Source organism: Montipora capricornis, chromosome 13 (genome assembly GCF_036669925.1).
Source record: "Montipora capricornis isolate CH-2021 chromosome 13, ASM3666992v2, whole genome shotgun sequence".
Lineage (NCBI taxonomy): Eukaryota > Metazoa > Cnidaria > Anthozoa > Scleractinia > Acroporidae > Montipora > Montipora capricornis.
In genome coordinates, this window is record NC_090895.1 from 39,799,545 (window position 1) to 39,821,797 (window position 22,253).

Genomic DNA, 22,253 nt, shown 5'->3' on the forward strand with positions numbered 1-22,253 from the left:
CCCTGAGAAGGCCGGCATTTGGAAAGAATTTTTGGCTGGTGAAAAAAATGTATCACCGCATTAGGTCTCCGGAAAGGCCAAGATGAAAATCCGTGTTCTGATTGGTAAAACAACGATAGGTCTCAGTCCCTTCCGCGTGTTGTGTGGGAGGGAGTCATTGAGTATGCGTGTCTTCCTCTGAATTTTTCCCCTAGATCCCTTGCGATAGAAGTGAAAGTATGAGCCTTCCGAGGTAATACGCATGTTTTCAGTGCCGGAATTTTTAGCATCACTCCGTGCAATAAGAACTTTTGAACATCTGAAGGAGATCTTGACAACTGGGTAAGTTCTTAAAACATTATGTCGGACGAAGAAAGGCCGCCGGCCCCTCCTATACGAATGACTTCCACAAAGGACTCTTCCATGTCTCCGGCTTCCAAGCCTTTACCGAGTGCTCCTGTTGATGAAAAGAAGAAGAAGGCAGCTACATTTCGATTCTTTACGAACAAAGGAGACGAGGACAGAAAATGTATGTAGCTTGCTTGGCATTTGAAGTTTCTCTGAGCGGAGACTGATTCAATGTTTTCTGTTATGGCGTCGAATCACTAATGTCATATAACCTACGACTGTGTTGTAGATTCGAAGAAAAAACCTGAGATCTCGTTACCAACGCAATTTGAACACACGATTCATGTGGGATTTGATCCAGTGACCTCGGAATTTACGGTAAGTCGCCAATTTTATGCAGAATTTCGAATTCTCATCGAAAGACTTCAAACGAAATCGATCTGTCAGCTGTCGAATTGGCTTCCTCCGTGCATGTTTTGGATCAATTGTGTTAAATTATGTCGCTTTCTGCAGACATCACGAATTTACTTAGCTCGCAATAATCCTGTATTTCAATGTTTTTCGTACCCTTTTCTTGCTTTTCCTCTAGTCTTTCCGGGTGATAATGTTGGACAAAAAAAGAGATTAATTTGGTACGAAAATTGTAGATGGTATGCATAAAAGACTTGAGACTTCTCCTGGTTATGTCTGCCAAGAAGAGCTCTAGCACAGTTGAAGGGTCAGAAACAATATTTCTAGGCTTCAGTGTTTATGTTGTGCATTTAGCGTGGCCTTACTGAGTTTATTGTCTCGAATCTCAAGACTTTTGTGTAGACGTCCTTGGTAGGTGGCCGGAGTTGAAGTGAAAGAATATTGATCAGCCTAAAAAACCTCGAATATTATTGATCAAACCATTTGTTGGTATCTTATGGGTGCAGATGTTTGCCTTCCTTTGATCACGCCAAACTAAAATTATTTGACCCAGCAACTTTGCTTTCATGTAATTTAGTACTGTAAATTGCGGTAGATGGAGTGTTTTTCAAAAGAACTTGTCTTGTTCTGAAATGTGTTCGAATTCAGCTCACCTGCGGATAGCAGATGAACGTGCTCGTGAAACCAAACCCCCTGTGGCATTTCTGTTACTTTCGCTTTCTACACATTTCGTTTTACACTGTATTTAAGAAGTTCGTGGTGGTCATAATTTATGTTATTGTTTGGCGTCTTACAAAATTCGATTCTGAAGTTGCCACAGTTCCAGCTGCAGGTGTACATGTAATAATTATTGTTCAATTCTTTTAATGACATATTTTCATACGTACTCTTCTAAGCTTCTGGCCAGTAAACCTACTAAACTGAATTCTGGCGAGAAAATGAATTTTAAAGGGAAGAGTATGTTTGTCTTTTTTCCTTGAAAAGGAGATTTGTGCAATGCATTGCAAATTGTGCACTATACGGTTTATATGGCCGATGTCATATTAATTTACATGTATTACTGTATACATTTATATGTATTCCATCAGGACAGGTGTATTAATTTCACTGTGAATGAAAGGTAGAACTTTGGTTGCATTGTTCCATTTACAAAGGTATTTTTCACTTGTGGATATAACACCAATTTCACCGGGTCTGTCTGAAAGTTGAATTACAGTAGTTTCATGTATTTGACCATTCGACAAAACAGAACACTTAACTTTGCAATCAAGGCAGTGGGATAATTTTGCAATATAAAGTTGTCTGCAGATTTTGTAGTTAATTATGATGTTTACATTTCACTTTTTTGTTGATATGTTATTGAAAAAATAATATATATGGCCTTCAATAAATTTAACCTTGTGACATCTCTCTGTACCCTTTCAATCAACATTCATCTATGTGTACAAGTATCTTTTAAAGCTTTTTTTATGTTCCAGTGCAATGTAACATTTACCGGTAGTTTTGTTTTTATGTGTAGTATTAACAAGCATCATATGTTTGAATATAACTTGATTTTGGCTGTAAGCATTTCTTTCTTCCCTAGTTTTTCTTATATACTGTAAAAGCAATGGAAATCTAAACAAAAAATATAAATTATAAACAAATTTTGGAAGCATCATGTCAAATTATCTGCCAGCTAAGTGACACTTCGTTCTTAACATTGCAATGACTCATTTTTTAAAATTACACGTTTATTTCAGTTTTCAAATCAATTTTTATGGGACTGTTTTATATAGTGGAAGGGAAGATCTGAAAAGGGGGGAGCATGTGTTTCCTGCTTACATTCTAAAGTCAACTGTATTTAGCCCAAGGACTAGGGTCTCTCTAGCAACAGGAAGATCCTAGTGGGGGATAGGAAGGCCCTAATGCAAAGTATTTTCACTTGGTTGCTCCAAGAAGTGATGTTTTTTTTTTGGGGGGGGGGGGAGGGGGTGGTCAGCAAGTTTGTTCAACCAATTATGAACCATAAACCAATCCTAAATTTCTGTATCTAAACCAAGTAAAATAAAATTTATTGTTTTTGCCCTCTAGGATCTATGTAGTGAAAGATTTTTTTGTCATTTAATTGGATCGTGATTCTTAATATTGATTGTAAGTGTCCAAATTTGCCTCCATTTTTGGCTGAAAACTTTTATTTTTTTGGTGCATACTTGAATTCATTAGTTCTGCATCGATGATTTTTACCCTTTCACTCCTGTGGGGTTCCCCATTGACAAGTAAAATCGTCTGGCGTTAGACAGAGTAAAATGTATAAGTCTCATTGGCCCTTTCAGGAGTGAAAGGGTTAATTAATGGGGACATAGTTTTTGAGTGAACCTAGCTGTTGTTAATTTCATTCATATATCTGTATTTTTTTTTATTTTTGGTTTTCTGGACACTCAATTACCCAGACTTTATACCTGAGTCCCTATACATGTACAGAAAATCCAAATTATTGGGGTTTGACTGTACATGTACAGAATGGGACACTGCACTTGATGCATATTTGTAAACCCCTTACTCGGGGTGCAGAGACGGCGCAGTGGTGAGAGCACTCGCCTCCCACCAATGTGGCCCGGGTTCGATTCCCAGACTCGGTGTCATGTGTGGGTTGAGTTTGTTGGTTCTCTACTCTGCACCGAGAGGTTTTCTCCGGGTACTCCGGTTTCCCCTCTCCTCAAAAAACCAACATTTGACTTGCGTTGTGTTAATTGTTAATTTCAATTTACAGTGTCCCCAATTAGTGCTTCAGCGCTAGAACGACTAGACACTTAAATAAAGTTCCTTTCCTTTCCTTTCCTTTCCCTTTTCAATAATTTATTTATGTCAACATCATCAGGAACCGAAACCCTTAACCCCATGAAGATACACGTAAAACTTTGTTGCGTCTTGCACCGCATTCAGATAAATTTTAGATGAAGTAGAACTGCCAAACATCTGGACAGGCCATTTTGATGCCAGTCGCCATGGGGCTCTGTACATCTACATTTGAAAAGTTTGTCATGACCCTTAAGGACTTAAGGATCTATGACAGGGTGACCTCATAAAGATCACCACTGGGCAAATAATTATATTATTTAAGCAATACAATTTATTGCTTTTCATTTGCTTTTTGCACTTTTGTACATTTCTTTCCTGTTCTCTGTGAATCTACACTTGGAAATGTCCAAATCCCAAGTTGTACAGCTGTATTGAGAACTTAAACCCACACAAGGGAGTCAGTAATATTCTTTCAAGATTTAAACACTTTTCCTTTAAACTCAGTTCTTGGTTAGTTCAGTTACATGAAGTTTGTGTAAACTGATTGGAGTGGAGTATTTTCTGATATTTTCACTATGCGCGATGCTATGGTAGATCTTGAGGCCTTTGTTGACCTGATACAGTGTAGCACAGAGAGCTGGTTTTTACTTTCGGGATTTGTGAACTCTGCTGATTTTGTATAAACAACTTGTTGCAAGTGGTAAAAAAATCACATCCTTGATTTTATTTTTGACAGGGTATGCCAGAAGCATGGGCCAGACTTCTTCACACCTCCAATATCACCCAAGCTGAACAGAAGAAGAACCCACAGGTTCGTTCAGGATTTTCTTGTGTTGCAGATGCAGAATTATTTATTAGTAGTTGTGGTAGTAGTCGCAGCAGGTCATAGTAGTTGTACATTGTAGAAGTAGCAACACTTGATAAGAGGATATTTCATTCAAAAGATGTATCCTGTAGCTATACCTCTTACCCTTTTATTGTACATGTAGGTACATGTAGTGAAAAGCACTCTTTGATAACACTGTCATTGAGATTTGTCCTCCTTGCTAAAATGCTCCAGTGCAATATTTGATTTGGGAGTAGTTTCAACAACCTGTATCACGTTGCTTTATGCTTACCAACAGTATGTACTGTACGTGCTTTTTATCACTGGGATATTTTTCTTCTTTGTTTGTCTTTTCATTTAGGCTGTTCTTGATGTCTTAAACTTCTATGAGGGAAATATTGAGAAAGAAACCACAACAAAATTTATGACAGTATCAAAGCCATATGGTAAGTGATAGCATTTTTTTGAAATTTTCAACAACAGATAATGTAAAACATACAATAATGTAGAAGTCAAAACCTTTGACAATGGTGGAAGGAAGGCATTAAAAAAAAAAAGCTTCTAAATGGAACATTTAAAAGAACACTTGAAGACTTCATTATTTTACTTGAAGTACGCATAACTCCAATGTTACTGTGGCAAAGCAAAGGGAGAAATAGCCTAACTTAGCAACAATTTGAATTTCAAGAACAGAATGGATAATCTGTTCCCTGCTACCAGAGGTCTTTTTTCTTTGGCATTCGCTGGGCTGATGAGTACACGAAAAGAGACCTCTTCCATGGGTCGAAACTGTCTACATTGATCATGTGCGGCAGTTACTTAGTGACTGAATCCTGATGTGATACTTCATGTTGTGTGGGCTCACTTAACCCTTTCAGCCCCGTGGGGTTCCCCATTGGCGAGTAAAATTGTCTGGTGTTAGACAGAGTAAAATCTATAAGTGGCACTATTGGGAGTTAAAGGGTTAATGGGGACATAGTTTTTGAGTGAATCTAGCTGTTGTTAACCCTTTCAGCTCCGTGGGGTTCCCCATTGACGAGTAAAATTGTCTGGCGTTAGAGTAAAATCTATAAGTGGCACTATTGGGAGTTAAAGGGTTAACAACAGCACTATTACTGTAAAGGAATGCACGGGACACAGCGGGTTCAATTTACAGTCAGCAAACATATCACGGGGCATGTGGTTTGAAGAGTGCCGTCCAAAGTTGTGGATGATGTTTGGATCAAAGTGAATCTCGACCCATGGCGGAGTTCTCTTTTCCTGTACACTTCAACCCAGTGAACGCAAAAGAAAACAGAGCTCTGCTAGCAGGGAAGAAAATTGTAACATAGAGATGACATTTGTGAAATCCTGGATTTAAGAGCACAAGAGTAAGTGTACAAAGGAAAACTATGTGTAGCAAAACTGAATGGAAATAAGTTGGCAATGTGGGCTAAGGGGCAGCAAGAAAATGTGTCAAGAAAAGGTGATAGGAAGGCTGTGCAGGTGCATACAGGAATTGTCTAAGAGATTATTATTGCTACATGTAGACACCTTTTGAGCAGTTTAATTTAAAGCAGTGGAGGAATTATTTTCGCTCATGGCCTTTCCTTGGCTGGGTTTTCGGTTTAATCTCACTTGTCATTTGCTTATTGGGACAGTTGTTTGGAAAATTTATGTCACAAATCACTCTTGTAGTTTGTTAAATAGCACCAATAATTCCAATCATTATTGTAAAATCTATTTCTCATTCCAATTTTGTAAATTAGTTGAAAAGTGAAGGCAAAAACACATATTCCAGCTACATTTGTTCCCTGTTAACCCTTTGACATCCAAACCGGCCTAAACCGGCCAGACTTAGTATTTTACTCTCTCTAACGCCAGACGATTTTACTCGTCAATGGGGAACCCCTGGGAGGCAATGGGTTAAACTATGTCTGGCTTGACATAAAGTACTTACAGGTAAAGTGGCCAAAAATACTTAAGAAGGTTACCAGCTGACTACGGACAACATGCTTAGCTCCATGCAGTTGCAAGAGAAGCAAAGATGGTATTACCTGAAACAATCTAGAAGAAATACCGAATGCTGAATCTATTCTATTCTATTCTATTCTATTCTAGAGTGAGTTTCAATCGAGTGTTGTAAACCAAAACCAACGTAATTACTTTGGCCAATCAAAAAGGATGGAGGCAATCCAGTAAACTAATCAAAACTCGAAGTAAAATTACATGTTGCTGACATAAAGCGTAGGAAAATGTGCACGAGCTAGCCACAATTGGTTTTGGTTTGACTTCTCATTGGTTGAAAAAGTGGCGTGAGAACTTTGAACCAATCACTGAGTGAAGTAATGCAAAACCAAAGTAATTTGCTAATTACTTTTGACACTCAATTGAAAACCGCTCTGTGGTAATTGTGATGTTGTTATGCTTGAAAAACTCCAGATACATGTATGCATTGGTCCAGTGATGATACTGCATGTAATATTAACTTTGCAGTAGCAAGTTATTACAATGGTCTCCATATAAACTATTTTTGCACATTAAATTCTGTTCTCTCATTAAACTTGCTGGCTATAAACTCTGAAATTAGCTGAATGAAGAGTAATAATCACTGTGGCTCAAAAAGTTCTGCAAGTGACAAACCTCCATGTTTGAACTGTGAAATGACAATTGAAAAAATTAATGATTATTCTACATGTATTCATGCTTATTGAATATGAGATTGGTCAGACATTAAGCCAATTTACAGCCAATGTACACTTTTGGCAACTAACCTCATGATTAATTAACAGGAGTTAAAAATGCTGACTTGCGTTACAACTATTACCACCTTCCACTGTCATGACAACTCAGAGGGGAGGAATGATAAATTCATATCCTCTAACTTGTTATCTTTTGTTAAATCTTTGATTTAATAATGAAACTATCACTCCCCTCATAATATTATGACAAATAAAGGGCACAATAATGAGATGATAAATTAGGGAGTGAAATCAGTTTTCTCTGACAGAGTGATAAATAAATGTTGTGGTTGACGTTCAGTATTACTCTATTGTAGCAGCTCCTAGTAAAGGGCATTATCTTACGTCAGATACAGTGCCTTCCTTGCGTCATTCATCGCCGTCAACTTCCAGTAGCCCACTCTACTACTCATCTGTCTTGGACGATGCTACAGAACTGAAAATAACATGTTCACCATTTAGTTGTGCTTCTTCTAAGAACAAACATTCATCTAAAAGCAGCCTCAAACTTGTAATTAAACGGAATTCAAAGAAGCGCAGAAAATCATTACCTGCTAATGGTTCGGGAAGTACGGAGCAACAGAGAAAGACTAAAAGAGATGAGCGAAAGTCATCCCCTTCTCCTACTCGTGCTCTCCTCAAGTCGCAATCGGACACTTCTGGATCCTTAACTGGGTCATCACCAGGTTCATTACCAGAATCGTTAGCTGATGAACTTGAGAAATTGAATGTGAGCACCGAGTTATCTTCCACTAATCAATGCTCACAACGCTACTCTTCTGAGTCTCAAGGTATTTCTGTCTAGTGCTAACCTAAACCAGTGTTAAAAAATGATTGATAACAAATTTTTTGAAGTTTCATTATAACATGACTACATTCTAACTATTCATTATTTTAAATATTGCTGTGTAAATATTAACTTTTTTATGAAGCTTTTTAACACTGTTTTATAATGCTGCAGTTATAACAAGAAGGCAGATGTGTGGGCTACTGGAATGTTGGATTGTTAGCGTCGCTGGCATTCGATCAACTGAGCCGGTCTTGCAGTCCTTTGCTGGTCGTTGTTACTCGAGTGGTTGTCTTCGGCCATAAAATTGGAATTGAGTTCGATTATTACTTTTACAAGTCCTTAGTCAGCATCTGGCTTCTTTTTAAATCTGTAGTATCTTTGAAACTGGAAGAAAATAAAAGATAATCTTGTCGGTGTTAACCATTTTTTGGTTAAATTCGAAAGGTGAATTTTTGATCCTATTTGTGTAAACAAAACCCTTACATCTTTGGTTTAGCACTTCTTTACTCTGCTGAAAAGGACATGGAAACTCCATCCCTAGTTGTTGGAAGAATGGAGATATGCATTTGTATCTACATGTTATCAGCTGCGTAACTTGATTGGTTTTCAGTGCCTGTTCCCTGGAGATTGGCCTTTTCAGTGGATAGCACCTTCCTCTATGGAAGCGCAGAGGTGTAGCGGTCTGTGCTTTGGATTTTTGACCTCAGGTTCACTGCTTCAGTATAATTATACATGCTGATGGGTATAAACCCTGCGATGGAATAGCATCCTACCCAGGGAGGTGTAGCATTGCAATACTCTCAGTTGCTTTGTGCTGCTTGAAACATGGATAAGCTTCAGCTGTATGACCCTGTGGTTCATGTGCAACTTGAACTACCACTCATGGTTCCCTATTTTGCATTCACTTCATAAACTCAGGGTAGCACTTTTCCATGAGGCTGTTACAGTTTAGGATTTATAAACCACACATATCACAAAGTCTCATTGTGGTTTACAATCTAGAGAAAAAGAATAATAATAATTATTCTTTTTCTCTAGCACATACCTGAGATCAGACATCTGCTGTTCCTTTAAGTATACCGTTGTGAATAATACTAGATTTGTGGTGTTGATTTTCTAGAATGTTATCATGTATGTTGAAGTGGAAAGTCCTTTTTAGCATTTTAAAGAAGTGCTAATTCTAATTTTTGTAAAAGTGTTAACAATACTACATTAAAAAATAACTGAACATTTCCAGATAAATCTGACTGTTATAGAAGGAGTGACTTGTGTGAAATTCTCATCATTTTGTTAGAGCAACTGGTATTGCTACCTACTTAGTAGTTGAACAAGGACAGACATGGCCAAGGGCATTCATTCTCAATTTATGCTACCATTTGTTATTAACAAAAATCTTATTTTAAAAGATGTAACAAACCTCCAGAAATTGTAACGTAATGTCTTGCAAAGCCCCAAAAATGCTGCAGTGCATCCAACAGTCTAATTATGTTAGAATTAGACTGTTGACACAAGCTCAAGCAGCAAATAATAATATAACCAGAAAACAATGTGTGTCATCTTGTGTTGTACAGGTCAGTCTCAGGCATCTCGCCCTGGAATTAGCGATCATACATACGCACCTCCTCTTCCACCACATGCGACGCCAACACACGTAAGTGCCATTTTTTTAGATGGAGCAACATTCATGTACATGGACACACATTTAACTATCCATTATAATATTTAGGGCCATACTATACATGTAAAATATAAGTTGTCCACAATCAAGTTGTGGATGGAAGTGCAAAAGGAGAATGTGAAAAAATAATTTGTTCAAAATACCAGTCGTTACTTAAATGAGGCCCTTATGTTCTCTGTTGTATTTGCTTGCTTTAATATAGGGCCTGACCATCTGCCTCAAAAGAATTCCCAACAGTCTACCAAATTTTTGAATTTTGGCTTACAAAGTTCTTGAAATCTTTTTAGCAGTTAAAAATTGCTGAAGTAATGGGTGCGTTAATGTACATGCATGCATGAACTATCCCCAAACTTTATTTTTGTTGTGGAAACACCAGTATTTTATTTCTACAAATGCTGTTGTTTGTACATTTTGGTGACCTGGTGATTTTGTTTGTGGTTTATCTCTCAACACCAGGTTTTGCTTGGTATTAAAATTTCAAAATGCCCCTTGATTCTGTTGAAAGGTGTGCCTGTAGTGAAGAAATTGCAGAGCAAAATATTAATCAAATGACAGGCAGTGTGGTCCAGTGGTTAGGGCGCTTGCCTTGAGATCCGGAGATCCCGGGTTCAAGACCCGCTCTGACCACTCGTTGAATTTGTTCCTGGTAGTCCCTGGTTCAACTTCCCAGCTGCACTTGTAAATAGCCGACTGGTTTGCCTCTGGCCAGTTGGGATTCTTAACAGTTGTTGTTGTTCTGTTCCGTCGTTTCGTTGTGTTTCATTGGCCCTGAAAAGCCCCTATGGGGAGCAGTCAATTAAGTATGTATGTATGTATGTATGTATCTATATATGTATTATGAACATTAAGACAGATGTTCTCAGCTTTCCAGTTGTCCGGTTCTTTTGTAGACTTTGGCAGCAGAGAACCATAATGAACAATTAAATGAATCTGAACCAGCTGTTCCTCCTGCGATTCCCTCAAGACCTGAACACACAAAGTCCAAGGTATGTAATTAAGAGATTAATTGCCACAAACATTGCATTACGATACATTCACAAGGAGATTCCTGAAATTACATGTCCATGTGGGGCTTAAGGTGGCTCAAAACAGTTTCAACACTTCGAAGACACTTTCTCTCAAATGGATGATGCTACAACACTGTATCACGTAACAGCAATGTCATAGTACCATGTGAAACACCGATTATTTCCAAACAAGTGGTGGTCATTGTTGTGATGTAATAAGTTACCTTGGCAATGGGAAAGCTTATCAAAAACACCCTATATTTTGGATTTAATTGCTCATATCTCAAAATCCCTCTTTTGTATCTCTGAAAAGTGATCAGAAGGGCAAGGTGAAAGTTACTGCAAATTTAAAAAAATTCTGTACTGCAGAATCAGAGCCACCTTAAAATAATCACAGAATTAAGGTGGCTCTGAAAATAGTGTATAGAATTCTTTTAAACTCTGCGGGGAGTTTTATCTTGCCCTTCTGATTACTTTTCAGAAATAAAAATGTGGGTCATCTAGTTAGTTTTTGAGATATGAGCAACTAAAGACAAAATAAACAGTGTCTTTACAGGGCTTGCCCATTGCCATCGTAACATATTACGTCACAATAATGACTGCATCTTCTTGTTCAGGTATAATTGGTGTTCCATATGGTACAGTAATATTGATAATACATGCTACAGCATTGAAACTGGTTTGAGCCACCTTAAGCTCCCTTCCTGGGTGCAGGCTGTAAATTTAGGGTTTACAACATCCTTCTGAACATAACAAAGTGATTGTATTGAAAGTGCTAAATGTTTTGAGTCCACTTTCAAATCCTTTGCTTGACTGAAAAAGTCTTAAAATAAACAAAATTGCCAAAAACCAAATTTGTGTTTTTATTTCAGTACATTCCCAATGAAGTTGCCACAAAACCCTCTGTCAAGGAAGAAGACAAAGGTACCTGCAAATTTGAGTACATTTTGAAGTTATTCCTCTCATAATTAAATTTCAGATTGCTTTTAATTAATAAAGATCTAGTCACATCTCTTCTAATTTGGTGCTGGAAACTGGGTCTGAATAATTATTATGATTTAGTTTAATTTGACAGGTACAAGAGGTAAGTAAGTTGCATGTGCTCGTGGAACCATGACAGTGACTTTGTCAAGTGGACAACAGCAAGGGATTAAAGACCATATATTTGTTATTTGTTTACTTTGTGGAATTGCGTTATGCATCATCTCATAAGTGGAGGCATTTGCAGACACTGGAGACAGTGGGTGTCCCTGTAAAGGACAACCTTTCTCTTTAGAAGGGACTGTATCTTTTAGAGTACATGTCAGTGTTTATGATCTGGACCACAGTGTTGCATCACATGTACAAATTTAAGAAGTCATGTCTCTTTTCAGGAACTACACAAGACCAGCAGAATACAAGAGCACAGACGAGAGACCGGAAAAAGAAAAAGATGTCTGATGAAGAGATCCACAGCAGACTACGTAATGTCTTCTGTGTTTCTTTTACCCTTTTGCAAAACAATAATATTCACCAACTTTACATCAAAATTGCAGGAATGGTGGTGGGGTTCAAGTGGTGTCCAAAGATGCCGTTTGAAGGCTTTGTTTGTGCAGTTATTTTAACATCATTGTGCTGTAGCTTTGGTTTACAATTTACCAGAATATTGTGAATTTTTGGAATAAGTTATAAAAAGTAGTGGTCCTAAATTTCTGAATGTGTTTCATTCACTTTGTTCATTGCTTATGTACAATCCAGGCAGGAAATTAAAATAAAGTGAGCCAAATAAGCCATAATTATTCATTTATGTAGAAAGTCGAGTACATTGCAGTACAGCAAGGGTTAGTGAGATAATCCTGGTTCAATACATGTACTCTGACGATCTACATTGTAGCTTTAGGTCAGGCTTTTGACACTAGATGAGCAAAAAGCAGGTATAGAACAACCCAGCCTGGTTTGTTGTCTCTAAAGCAATAAGTCAAAACAAATATTCTCATTAGCGATTCTTGTTTCTTTTCCAGGTACCATAGTTAGTGTTGGAGACCCTAAAAGGAAATACACCAAATTTGAAAAGATTGGCCAGGGGTAAGACTTGGCAAGGAATTTTACAATGTCTTGGTATTTTTTTGTTACAGTAGAGTTTGCAGTCTGTTGCATGGGGTAGATGCAATGAACTGTTGTAGTTAAATGTGACGAAGTCCCTTAACTTACTGGTTAACGGCGACATCACTTCTGTTGAAAAGACATGTACAGGGAGCAAAACATTACGTAGTGTTCCCCAACCCTCCAGTAATTTTTAAGCAAGCATTATCAGCTTGTCATAAAATCCCCTTATCCAAAAAAAAAAAAATCAAAGGCCCAACTTACACGTTACACAACTAAAATGGCAATCATTAAGTTTGTTGTTACAAACTGGTGCTGTAGGTAGATACATGTACACTTAGGGTATCAGTGATGTTTATTGATTTGATTTTGGTCTTGTTGCATTCATGTACATGTGTAAGAAAATTATAAGTGTAATTTTTGTGTGATGGCTACATGCATAGATTCCCACCCAATGCTTGAACTACTTATTGTGTAAATTACACAATAATGTATGTCTTGATAGTTACTAAGTTTACGTGCTCTTCAATATCTATTTAAAAGAGGATTTTATCTCAATGTTGTCTGTTCTTTTTCCAGAGCATCTGGCACTGTTTACACAGCCATTGAAGTAGCTACTGGGCACGAGGTACAGTAAACACCCGCATATAAGAACAAGTGGATTAAGAATATCAGGATGAAATTTTGCCAATAAAGCACCATATAAATAACAAATTCAGCCTGATAAATAAAGCATGTTTTTAATTAATATAAAGGGAAAGGGTATTAGGATAAGGCAGCAATACAGTACAGTACCTTATATCAAAGTACTATGGTGTTCAGGACCATTACAAACTATAAAAAAACAGTTCATCCAGTGGAGTTATAAGTGCTGTTTACTTAGGAAAAAGCGGTCAGGATTAATTTTTGTAAATTGACCCAAAATGGTGCACATAATATGCAAAGAGCCCATTGATTTTAATATTGAACATATGCTTGCTTGTTCCCAACACCTCTGTTCTACAAGGTCTTGGATACTAAATTTAAGTGTGTGGATTTGTTTGTAGGCAAAGAACTCTTAGACAACAATCATTTCAATGTCATCAAGTTTCTAGTAACTACACGTAATCCAAATTATTGTCATGATTGATATACAGTGTAAGGAACCTGATTATTCCATGCAGTGTGAGTTGATACATGGAGGAAAGGAAAGGAAGTTTCTTTATTTTTGTCTAGTCGTTCTAGCGCTGGAGCACTAATTGGGGACACTGTAAACTGAAATCAACAATTTACGCAAATGAAGTCATAAGTTGGTTTTGAGGAGAGGGGAAAACCGGAGTACCCGGAGAAAAACCTAATCAAGTGATAATCAAGTCAAATTTTATTTTGTCCCTTCAACAATAATATTTAATAGTGTCGTGGGAAAAACACAGCATTGCAGTGAAACAATCATTTTATCATTCATGTCATAAATTATACCAAGGTAATTAACTATAATATTTTTCTTTACAAGGTTGCCATCAAACAGATGAACCTGTCCCAACAGCCAAAGAAGGTAAGGTTTTGAAGAACTAAAATTATTGTATTACTGCTTTAATGGTAGTTATTAATATTTTTGTTGATTAATTCAGAGTGCAACAGCTGGATGATAATGAACATGCAATGTTGACATAATAATATTTACTTTTTATTAATTAGCTTGTTGTGTTGTAATTGCAGGAACTAATTATCAATGAAATCTTGGTGATGAGAGAGAATAAACATCCAAACATTGTCAACTATGTGGATAGTTATCTCGTAGGAGAAGAACTCTGGGTAAGTTGAAAGGGAAGCCTTGTTTGCATGTGCAGTGTACAACCCTAGCTCAAGAAATGGCCACTTATTTGGTCAGAGTTTTTCTCTGTTCTTGTGTGGGCCCATTTCCATTAGTAGGGCTAACACTCTCATGGTTCATATGGGGTAGAAAATTATCACTTCACATTACACTCTAATCAGTTAAGTCTGTTCAAATATAAGTGCTACACGGCCAACGTTTGCAAAAACTTAATCCTTCCTTGTACTTGTACATGTTCATTGCCCTGACTTTGACATCATCAGTCTCCACGGCCAGCTCCCGTCTGACCTTGTAGCTCAGTCGGTAGAGAAGCGGTGATCTATCCCCAAGATCGTGGGTTCAATTCCCGCCCTGGTCTGAGTGTTTTCTCTTTCCTTGTGTGGGCCCATTTCCATCAGTAGGCCTAACGCTCAAATGGTTCATATGGGGTAGAAAACTAGCACTTCACATTGCACTCTAATCAGTTAAGTCTGTTGTAATATTATATGCCGTGCTCTTCAAACCATGCCACTACAAGAACACAATAGTGGCCGCCAGGTCTGCAGTTACTCCTGGCTTTCAGCCTACTAAGTGATGGAACACGAGATGTAACTCACTTAAACAAAATTTTAAAGGAAAATTGCCAGAAACCAATAAAATAACCAACCTACTGTGTAAATTAACCTATTGACACCTCAGATGTCCCCATTTGACCAGTAAAATTACCTGGCATTAGAGTAAAGTCTCACTCCTAGGAATCAATGGATTAACGGATGAAAATGTTTGAAAGCTGAGATTACGATTTTCGATGTGCAGATGCTTTGGTAGTGAGGATGTACTTGGACGGAAAACAGCAGTGGAATATTCCCAAATCTAGACTGCACTGAAAATTGTGCATTATGCACACAATGCATTAATTTTTGGTTTGACTAGAATCCTTTAAACCTGAAGAGTTTCTCTCTATTGAGCTCCTTTTTTGGCAAAGCTAGGAAGGCAAACAGTGGATAGAAAAATGCACCTGTCATTTCCTATTGGCTTGTGTCTGTGGTTGAAGTTAATATGTGATTGGTTTTCCCTTGCTGCTTTTGCAGTTGTATTTTACCTGCAAAATCAACTTTTACCTTTTCGGTATTGTTTTGTGCCTTTGAAGTGACTAATGGAACAGCACATGTGTTATTCAGTGTTCCTTACTATTAATATTTTTCCATTCTAGGTTGTTATGGAGTATTTAGCTGGAGGTTCCTTAACTGATGTTGTCACAGAAACGTGCATGGATGAAGGACAGATTGCATCTGTGTGTAGAGAGGTATCATTCTTTAGAGGAGCTTTTATTACCCTAGGGAGCTTAATCAAAGATGATGATAGCAATGAGGATTGTAAGAGATTACTATTAGGCAGCCATCTACTGTTATTGCTTTAATTGGCCAGTATCAAAAAATTAAATAACTTAACACTCTTTGTTTGTCCCTCAAAAATTTTGCATAAGCATTGTTTTTATTTTCTCTTGGGACTTATAATGATCCCAAGAGAAACTAGAAACAATGCTTATGTAAACTTTTGCAGGGACAAACAAAGAGTATTATGGTGTTTTTATACTGGCTAATAATAAGCAGTAATCAAGGATCAGTGAGCCTGAGGTGCATTCGATTCCTGTTTTTGAATCAGTGAGACATTTGGTATTGCCATATGGTCACTCATCCAGATATCAATCCCATCCATCATGGCTTGACTTCCTTGGGTAACCCGTGACACTATCACGTGTTACGTATTTGTGCCAGAACAAGATGGCGTCCAAATGCTGAAATCGTGTGGCATCATGATTGAAACCCGAGGAACTGACACGATTAGCAATAATGAGCTGAATGTGTTCTCTTCAAATGGGGAGGCGCGGTGGCCTCATGGTTAGAATGCTCAATTCCGGATCGAGTGGTCTGGGTTCAGGTCCTGGCCGGGGCATTGTGTTGTGTTTTTGGGCAAGACACTTCACTCTCACGGCACCTCTCCCCACCCAGGTTTATAAATGGGTACCGGCGAAAATGGTGGGCGTAACCCTGCGATGGACTAGCATCCCATCCAGGGGGGAGTAGAATTACTCCTAGTTACTTCATGCTACAGAAATCGGAGATAAGTGCCGGCCTGATGGGCCTTCCTAGGCTCGTAACAGACTTCACTTTTTTTGTAAGCATAACTGCCAATGCAGGGGTTGGGATGAGAGAGAGAGAGAGTTACATTGGATTTTGATTTTGTGTTATTAGTGCCTTCAGGCCCTTGAGTTTTTGCACAGCAATGGAGTAATTCACAGAGATATAAAGAGTGACAACATTCTTCTCGGAATGGATGGTCAAGTCAAACTAAGTAAGACTCGATAAATAGTAAGATGACACCTGTCCATATAATCACGTAAAATTATGTAGTAGGCAAACTTTAAGTCTCTCTTTGGAGCAATGTTAGGGGGTAAAAACTGGCATAATTTTAATTAATTAATGAACAGTGCAAGTGAAAGCAGCTCTAAATGGGACCTTTGTAGTGACCACGGTAATTTTCAGCAAGTTAATTTCATCTTATTTAGTACGGTTTTAGATGCAATCATGTTCAGTTATTCCTCTCTTAAATAACTGCCGTACGTTGCCTTCTGTGAAGGTTCGTGCTTTGGATACCCCTAGACAGAGAATCACTTCCATGGGTGGCAATCCATGCAAGCCAAACAGGAAACAGTGGGAAGGGTGATTAAAAAATGTATTATTAATAACATCCATCAGACCCTCCTGTGACATTTCTCTGCATTTGACAGAATGTATATTTCCCTAGCCTTGCACGACTAAGTACACAAAAGGAAATTGCTGAATATCAGATCTGAGAGGATAGACAACAGGGAGCTTTAAGTGCCCCTAACCCTTCAACTTGTTTTTTTTTTTGGTAGATTTTCATATCTTTCAAAAACTCATAAAAATGTTGAATCCTGATATTTTTACAAGCACTTGAAGTTAGTGAAATTTTTATAATTTTTTGCCCTCTTTCGCCCCGCTGGACAAATTATTGTCTTGTGGACTCATTAGGAACAAGCCAATGAGAAGTGTCAGATATTTGACACTTCTTTAGCTGTGATGTAAGAAAAGGACATTCCAACAACTCGAGCTTGCACAATGTCCTTTTGTTACGTCACGCTTGATACAGTGTACATGTATATGGACACATTTTGGCCGAGAGGTGAAAAAATAGTCAAGACTGCCTTCACTTTTAGCGCTCATAAAAATATCAGGATTCAATTTTAAAAAAGAAATTCCGAAAATGGATTGGGGCACTTAAAGCACGCGCGTTTTTGAGACACAAACGGCCAACCGGAAGTGAGCTGTTTGCCCTTTTAACTTGCCTTCACACAACCACATTTACATTGCCAAGTATCTTTTCTCCATTAGAGATGATTAGTATAAAAATTTGGGAGACACCACTGTCCTGGTACACAAAATGTTATCTTCCAGCTGCTGTACGCGTCTCAAAAACGTGTGTGCTTAAGCTCCCTAACGTTTTGGTGTTTTGCCATAGATCTTTCCTGGGTTGTGGAAAGTTCGCAGAGTGTGAACCAGGGTTTGGCACCATGACAACCTAAAAATTATCCTATGTGACCAATGGTTCACACCAATAGTGCTTGGATTGACTCAGGCCACTTATATCCAAGCTCTGATTTCAAAACAGTTACCCATGAGGTGAATGTGAGTACAATTGTACTTCTGCTAAAATACCTTTTCAATTTGAGAATTCTAACAGCCAGCCTTCTATAGTAAGTGTAGCGGATATTGGAAGTAGTGCAAAGCAACAGGTGTTGGTTTGAGTCTCTCAATGTAAACTTTGTTTACATATTCAAAGTAATTTTTAAGTAACTAGTTCATTTCATGAAAGTTCGAATGCTGTGGATGTCATCTAGTGTTATCCTGGACAAAGTGGGGATGAGTATGGAGAGGGAAAAGCAAAAATTAAAATTTATAATTTAATGTTAACCCCTTAGAGTGGGCCCCATGTTACATGAGTCTGAAATGTTCTTCTTGAAGCTCAACATGGATGGTTTAGAGCATAGACTTAGTAATTCTGATGCACTATAAACAAACACCAGTTTTTCCTTGTTGGTAGCTTGTTAAATTGCAGTGAATGCATGGAAAGTATTTAAAACAGGTTCTGGGAAATTGAGACCAGCTTGTACTTTTAAGTTAATTTTTATCAAGACCAACATGTTACCTGTGGCAAGGTAGTTTTGATTATGACTCTCCTTCTAAAATAATAATCTGAATGATTGCCCGTCTCTGTGTTTTTTTTTCCAGTCAGTTGCTGTTTAGTAATGTGTGTACTTAATGGGAGTTGAAGAAACGAATGAGTAAATCATTGCAGCGTATCACTGTTCATGTCCTTCATTTCCTTTCCACAGCTGATTTTGGCTTTTGTGCACAAATAACACCAGAACAGTCTAAACGTTCCACCATGGTCGGAACACCATATTGGATGGCACCTGAGGTTGTAACAAGGAAGCAGTACGGTCCTAAAGTAAGTTTCTTAGTAAGAATATTGATAATTTTTCATTGCTATTAAGAGGTCTTAAAAGAACCTACTGTGCGGGGGATCGTTTTGGGGGAAAAAGGGGTCATCTTGAGTTGCTATACTGCTGTTGTTCATAGTTGTGGCAATCATTGGAAATATTAAATGTTGTACCAAGACATCATAGGCGTGCATGTGGAGATGGTTTGAAAACCACGTATCACCCCCCTTCCCTTCACCATTAATATAGTTTTTGTTATTTATCATTGAATGAAATAAATTATACCCTGTACATGCAAATGGTTCTTTATTAAAGGCACACCTTTAACTGACAGGCTTTCAACTGTTTGTTTTTGTTACGGAAATTCGCATTGGTTATCGTAACGATCCTATTGGATGAATTTCAGCTTTGATGGGATTTTCATATATGAAAATTGTTCCACGGCACGCAATGCCTGCTGGTTGAAGCTGAGCCTTTAAGCCAGTGAAAGATCTAATTGATTAGATATAATTAAAGTTAGAAACTTAAGATCTGGATTTGCTCTGTTGCAAAGCAGTCAAATACAGACATCACCGTAATAATTATGCTCTTGTACCTTTTTGTTTCATTGGTGGAATAATTTTCTGTTGTCGTTCTTGTTGTTCAGGTGGACATCTGGAGTTTAGGAATTATGGCAATTGAGATGGTTGAAGGTGAACCACCTTACCTGAATGAAAATCCACTCAGAGTAAGTTGCTGGCAGTCTATTTACTTGAGAGGTATTCTCCCCAAACACAATGACCAGTTTGGTGTGTGGATGCCATCACCCTTGCCTTGTTTTTTTGTCTTATAGTGCGGAATTTAAATTTGAAATGTTGTTTGGTTCTTGGACATAAGGCCTCAGTTATTCAAAAGGTGGATAACGATCACTATCCAGCGCATAATCAATGGCATTCTCCAGGGGATAGCACTATCCACCGGTGGAACATCTGGTGACAGTAATAAAACACAAATTAAACCTACACCATCTTTAGAATCAGTGTCAAATCTTAACCACGAAAATCAGTCCTTGTTAGCCAACCTTAAAAATTCGTTGTTTAAAGAGGTTACATCACGCAAAATGATGTAATTTCATGACATGCAACATTGCAATAACTGCTGAACAACATTAAAGAAATACAAGAAAAGGAAAGAGAAGAATGGATGGACACAAATGGACAAGATTGAAAGGGATTGCATTCGGGTAACCTTGGAAAAAGTCGGCCGGAGGCTTCTCAAGTTTTTGGCAAATCGCTTGGAAAAAGGCCGTCTAATTATATCAGTACAGGAATCCACATTACCATTTTCGAGTTTTAAACTAGTGATAAACTAAAGATTTCCCCTAAACACCATAAAATAAGGTGACATAGCCCCTTTAAGATTTAATAGACCTATGTGCTTAGTTACCTGGCCTGTAAGTGAGGCTGGAGATACAGACTTCCCTGCTTTTCTTATGGTTATGTTAGTTGGAATTTAGATAAGAAAAGCAGAATGGTTTCTATCACAATGAGATCAACTCTAGCCTCACTTTTATCTGTAGGTCTGGTAACTAAGCTCACAAGAGGATAAAAAGTCCTGTGCAAATTGTCAACGGGCCAAATTGTCTGGGTACCCTTCACCATGTTTTGAGAGCTTTTTCGTTCTCTATGATACTTCAGTTCAGTGATTTGTCTAGTTTCCCTCCCTTAGTAGATGAAAGACTAAATACCCACATTTATGTGAATTTTCTGCACTTGACATTGCATATGTCCCTCAATTTGTTTATTTTCTTTTAATCTTAGGCTTTGTATTTGATAGCTACAAATGGAACACCTGAACTAGCACACCCAGAAAAATTATCTCCGGTATTTAAGGATTTTCTGTCACAGTCTTTGGAAATGGATGTTGATAAGCGTTCAGGAGCAAGGGAACTTCTACAGGTTTGAAAACCAGGAACTCATTTTGATTCTGCATAGGCCATTTTCGAGTTGTTGGAGTGATATTTGTTGGTCTAGTGTGCCAGTGTTCAGTGTCATTTTTTTTTTGGGGGGGGGGGGGGGGGGAAGGGCAGCGGGGGTTTGTGGTGGGGGCACTCTCCACTTTCCTTAGGTAGGTCATCGGCGAGTCGTTCAGGATAAAAACGGCAAAAAAACGCCTTGTTTTTAATCCTTCTGTTTCTCTTTCTTTTTTGCAGCATCCATTTTTAAAGCAGGCAAAACCGTTGGCAAGCTTGGTTCCACTGATTCTGGCTGCTAAGGAGGCCAGTTCAAGAAATTCGTAATAAACTATATGTATCAGTTTCCGAAATTCGTTTTATGGAAAAGCGAACAGAAATTCTTTATAGTTTATTTTTACACAAATGTTATTTTTATTGGTTAATTTTCTTGACAGATGCTTTTAAAAGCTTTTGTTTGTTGCTTTTCAAGCATGTATAGTGATATTAAAAAAAATTAATCTTAGTTCATTTTTTGGCAATAAGTATAATATTCTGTAAATTTTGTTCATGGGATCGACCCAGAATTGTGCCTTCTTAGGAGTCAAATTATTCGTTGATATTAACTGGTGGCCCGCATGCAAGCACATTCAGTGTATTTGAGGGCTTTCACATATTCATTGCCTCCATCTTGGAAGAGGAGAACGTGAGGCTAAAACACTAAAAACGATACTGGGGCTTTCGTATTCTTTCCTTGTTCGGTCATTCAACCGGATTTTTATGCAGAGCTTACTTGGATCTCGAAAACGCCCACTCTGTAGGCTAATTATCTGGTAATTTGAAATTTTTAATAGAGCAGGTTGTAATTACGGAATTTCTGCTCGTAATAGTAAATCGCATTACCGGTAAAAGAGCAGTGTTTGCCAATTACGTCATTAAAAGCCAGTCGTGTTCAATGACAATCAGTTTTACTGTGTGTTAAGGCCCAATACCGAAAATGGGGATTAACTTCTCGCCCCTGATAGGCTCTTCCTACAAAAGAAAACCTTTAAACTTTTAACCGGAGGAAATAATAAACGATCAAATTTGGTTAAAAAATAGAATCGCTTAGTTTCACCTTCAAGTGTCCTGGCCCAGGTTGCTCGAAGCATGGTTAGCGCTAACCAGCGTTCAATACCATGGAAACCTGTTGGTTTTGATACCTCTTAATCAGCGGTTAGTACTAACCAGGCTTCGAGCAACCGGCCCCTGGACGCTGCCATCTTGAATAATGGTGACGTCATACGATTGCCTTCTTGTTCTGTCACAAGTACGGCATACGTACACACCTAATTACTCAAAATGGAGTCTCCCGGGAAATTTGAAGCAAATTTATTCCTGATAC

At 38.0% G+C, this 22,253-nt stretch overlaps 1 protein-coding gene across 2 annotated transcripts in view; it reads left to right on the plus strand.

Annotated features, from left to right (window-relative positions):
• Positions 1-21,831, plus strand: part of LOC138030149 (serine/threonine-protein kinase PAK 3-like) — a 29,571-nt gene extending 7,740 nt beyond the window's left edge. Inside the window, exons 1-18 of one of the 2 annotated variants that reach the window (XM_068878029.1) lie at positions 1-508; positions 617-705; positions 4,256-4,330; positions 4,707-4,791; positions 9,427-9,506; positions 10,424-10,519; positions 11,413-11,464; positions 11,914-12,003; positions 12,541-12,604; positions 13,202-13,250; positions 14,115-14,156; positions 14,321-14,416; positions 15,628-15,720; positions 16,670-16,769; positions 18,832-18,947; positions 19,586-19,666; positions 20,739-20,876; positions 21,131-21,831. The exon at positions 1-508 is cut by the window's left edge and continues 3 nt beyond it. In XM_068878029.1, the coding sequence (XP_068734130.1) occupies positions 340-508; positions 617-705; positions 4,256-4,330; positions 4,707-4,791; positions 9,427-9,506; positions 10,424-10,519; positions 11,413-11,464; positions 11,914-12,003; positions 12,541-12,604; positions 13,202-13,250; positions 14,115-14,156; positions 14,321-14,416; positions 15,628-15,720; positions 16,670-16,769; positions 18,832-18,947; positions 19,586-19,666; positions 20,739-20,876; positions 21,131-21,217 (1,602 nt within the window). In that variant the 5' untranslated portion in view covers positions 1-339 and the 3' untranslated portion in view covers positions 21,218-21,831. The remainder of the gene's footprint in view (positions 509-616; positions 706-4,255; positions 4,331-4,706; positions 4,792-9,426; positions 9,507-10,423; positions 10,520-11,412; positions 11,465-11,913; positions 12,004-12,540; positions 12,605-13,201; positions 13,251-14,114; positions 14,157-14,320; positions 14,417-15,627; positions 15,721-16,669; positions 16,770-18,831; positions 18,948-19,585; positions 19,667-20,738; positions 20,877-21,130) is intronic. The other variant, XM_068878028.1, reaches the window with a different exon arrangement.
• The last annotated feature ends 422 nt before the right edge of the window (positions 21,832-22,253 follow it).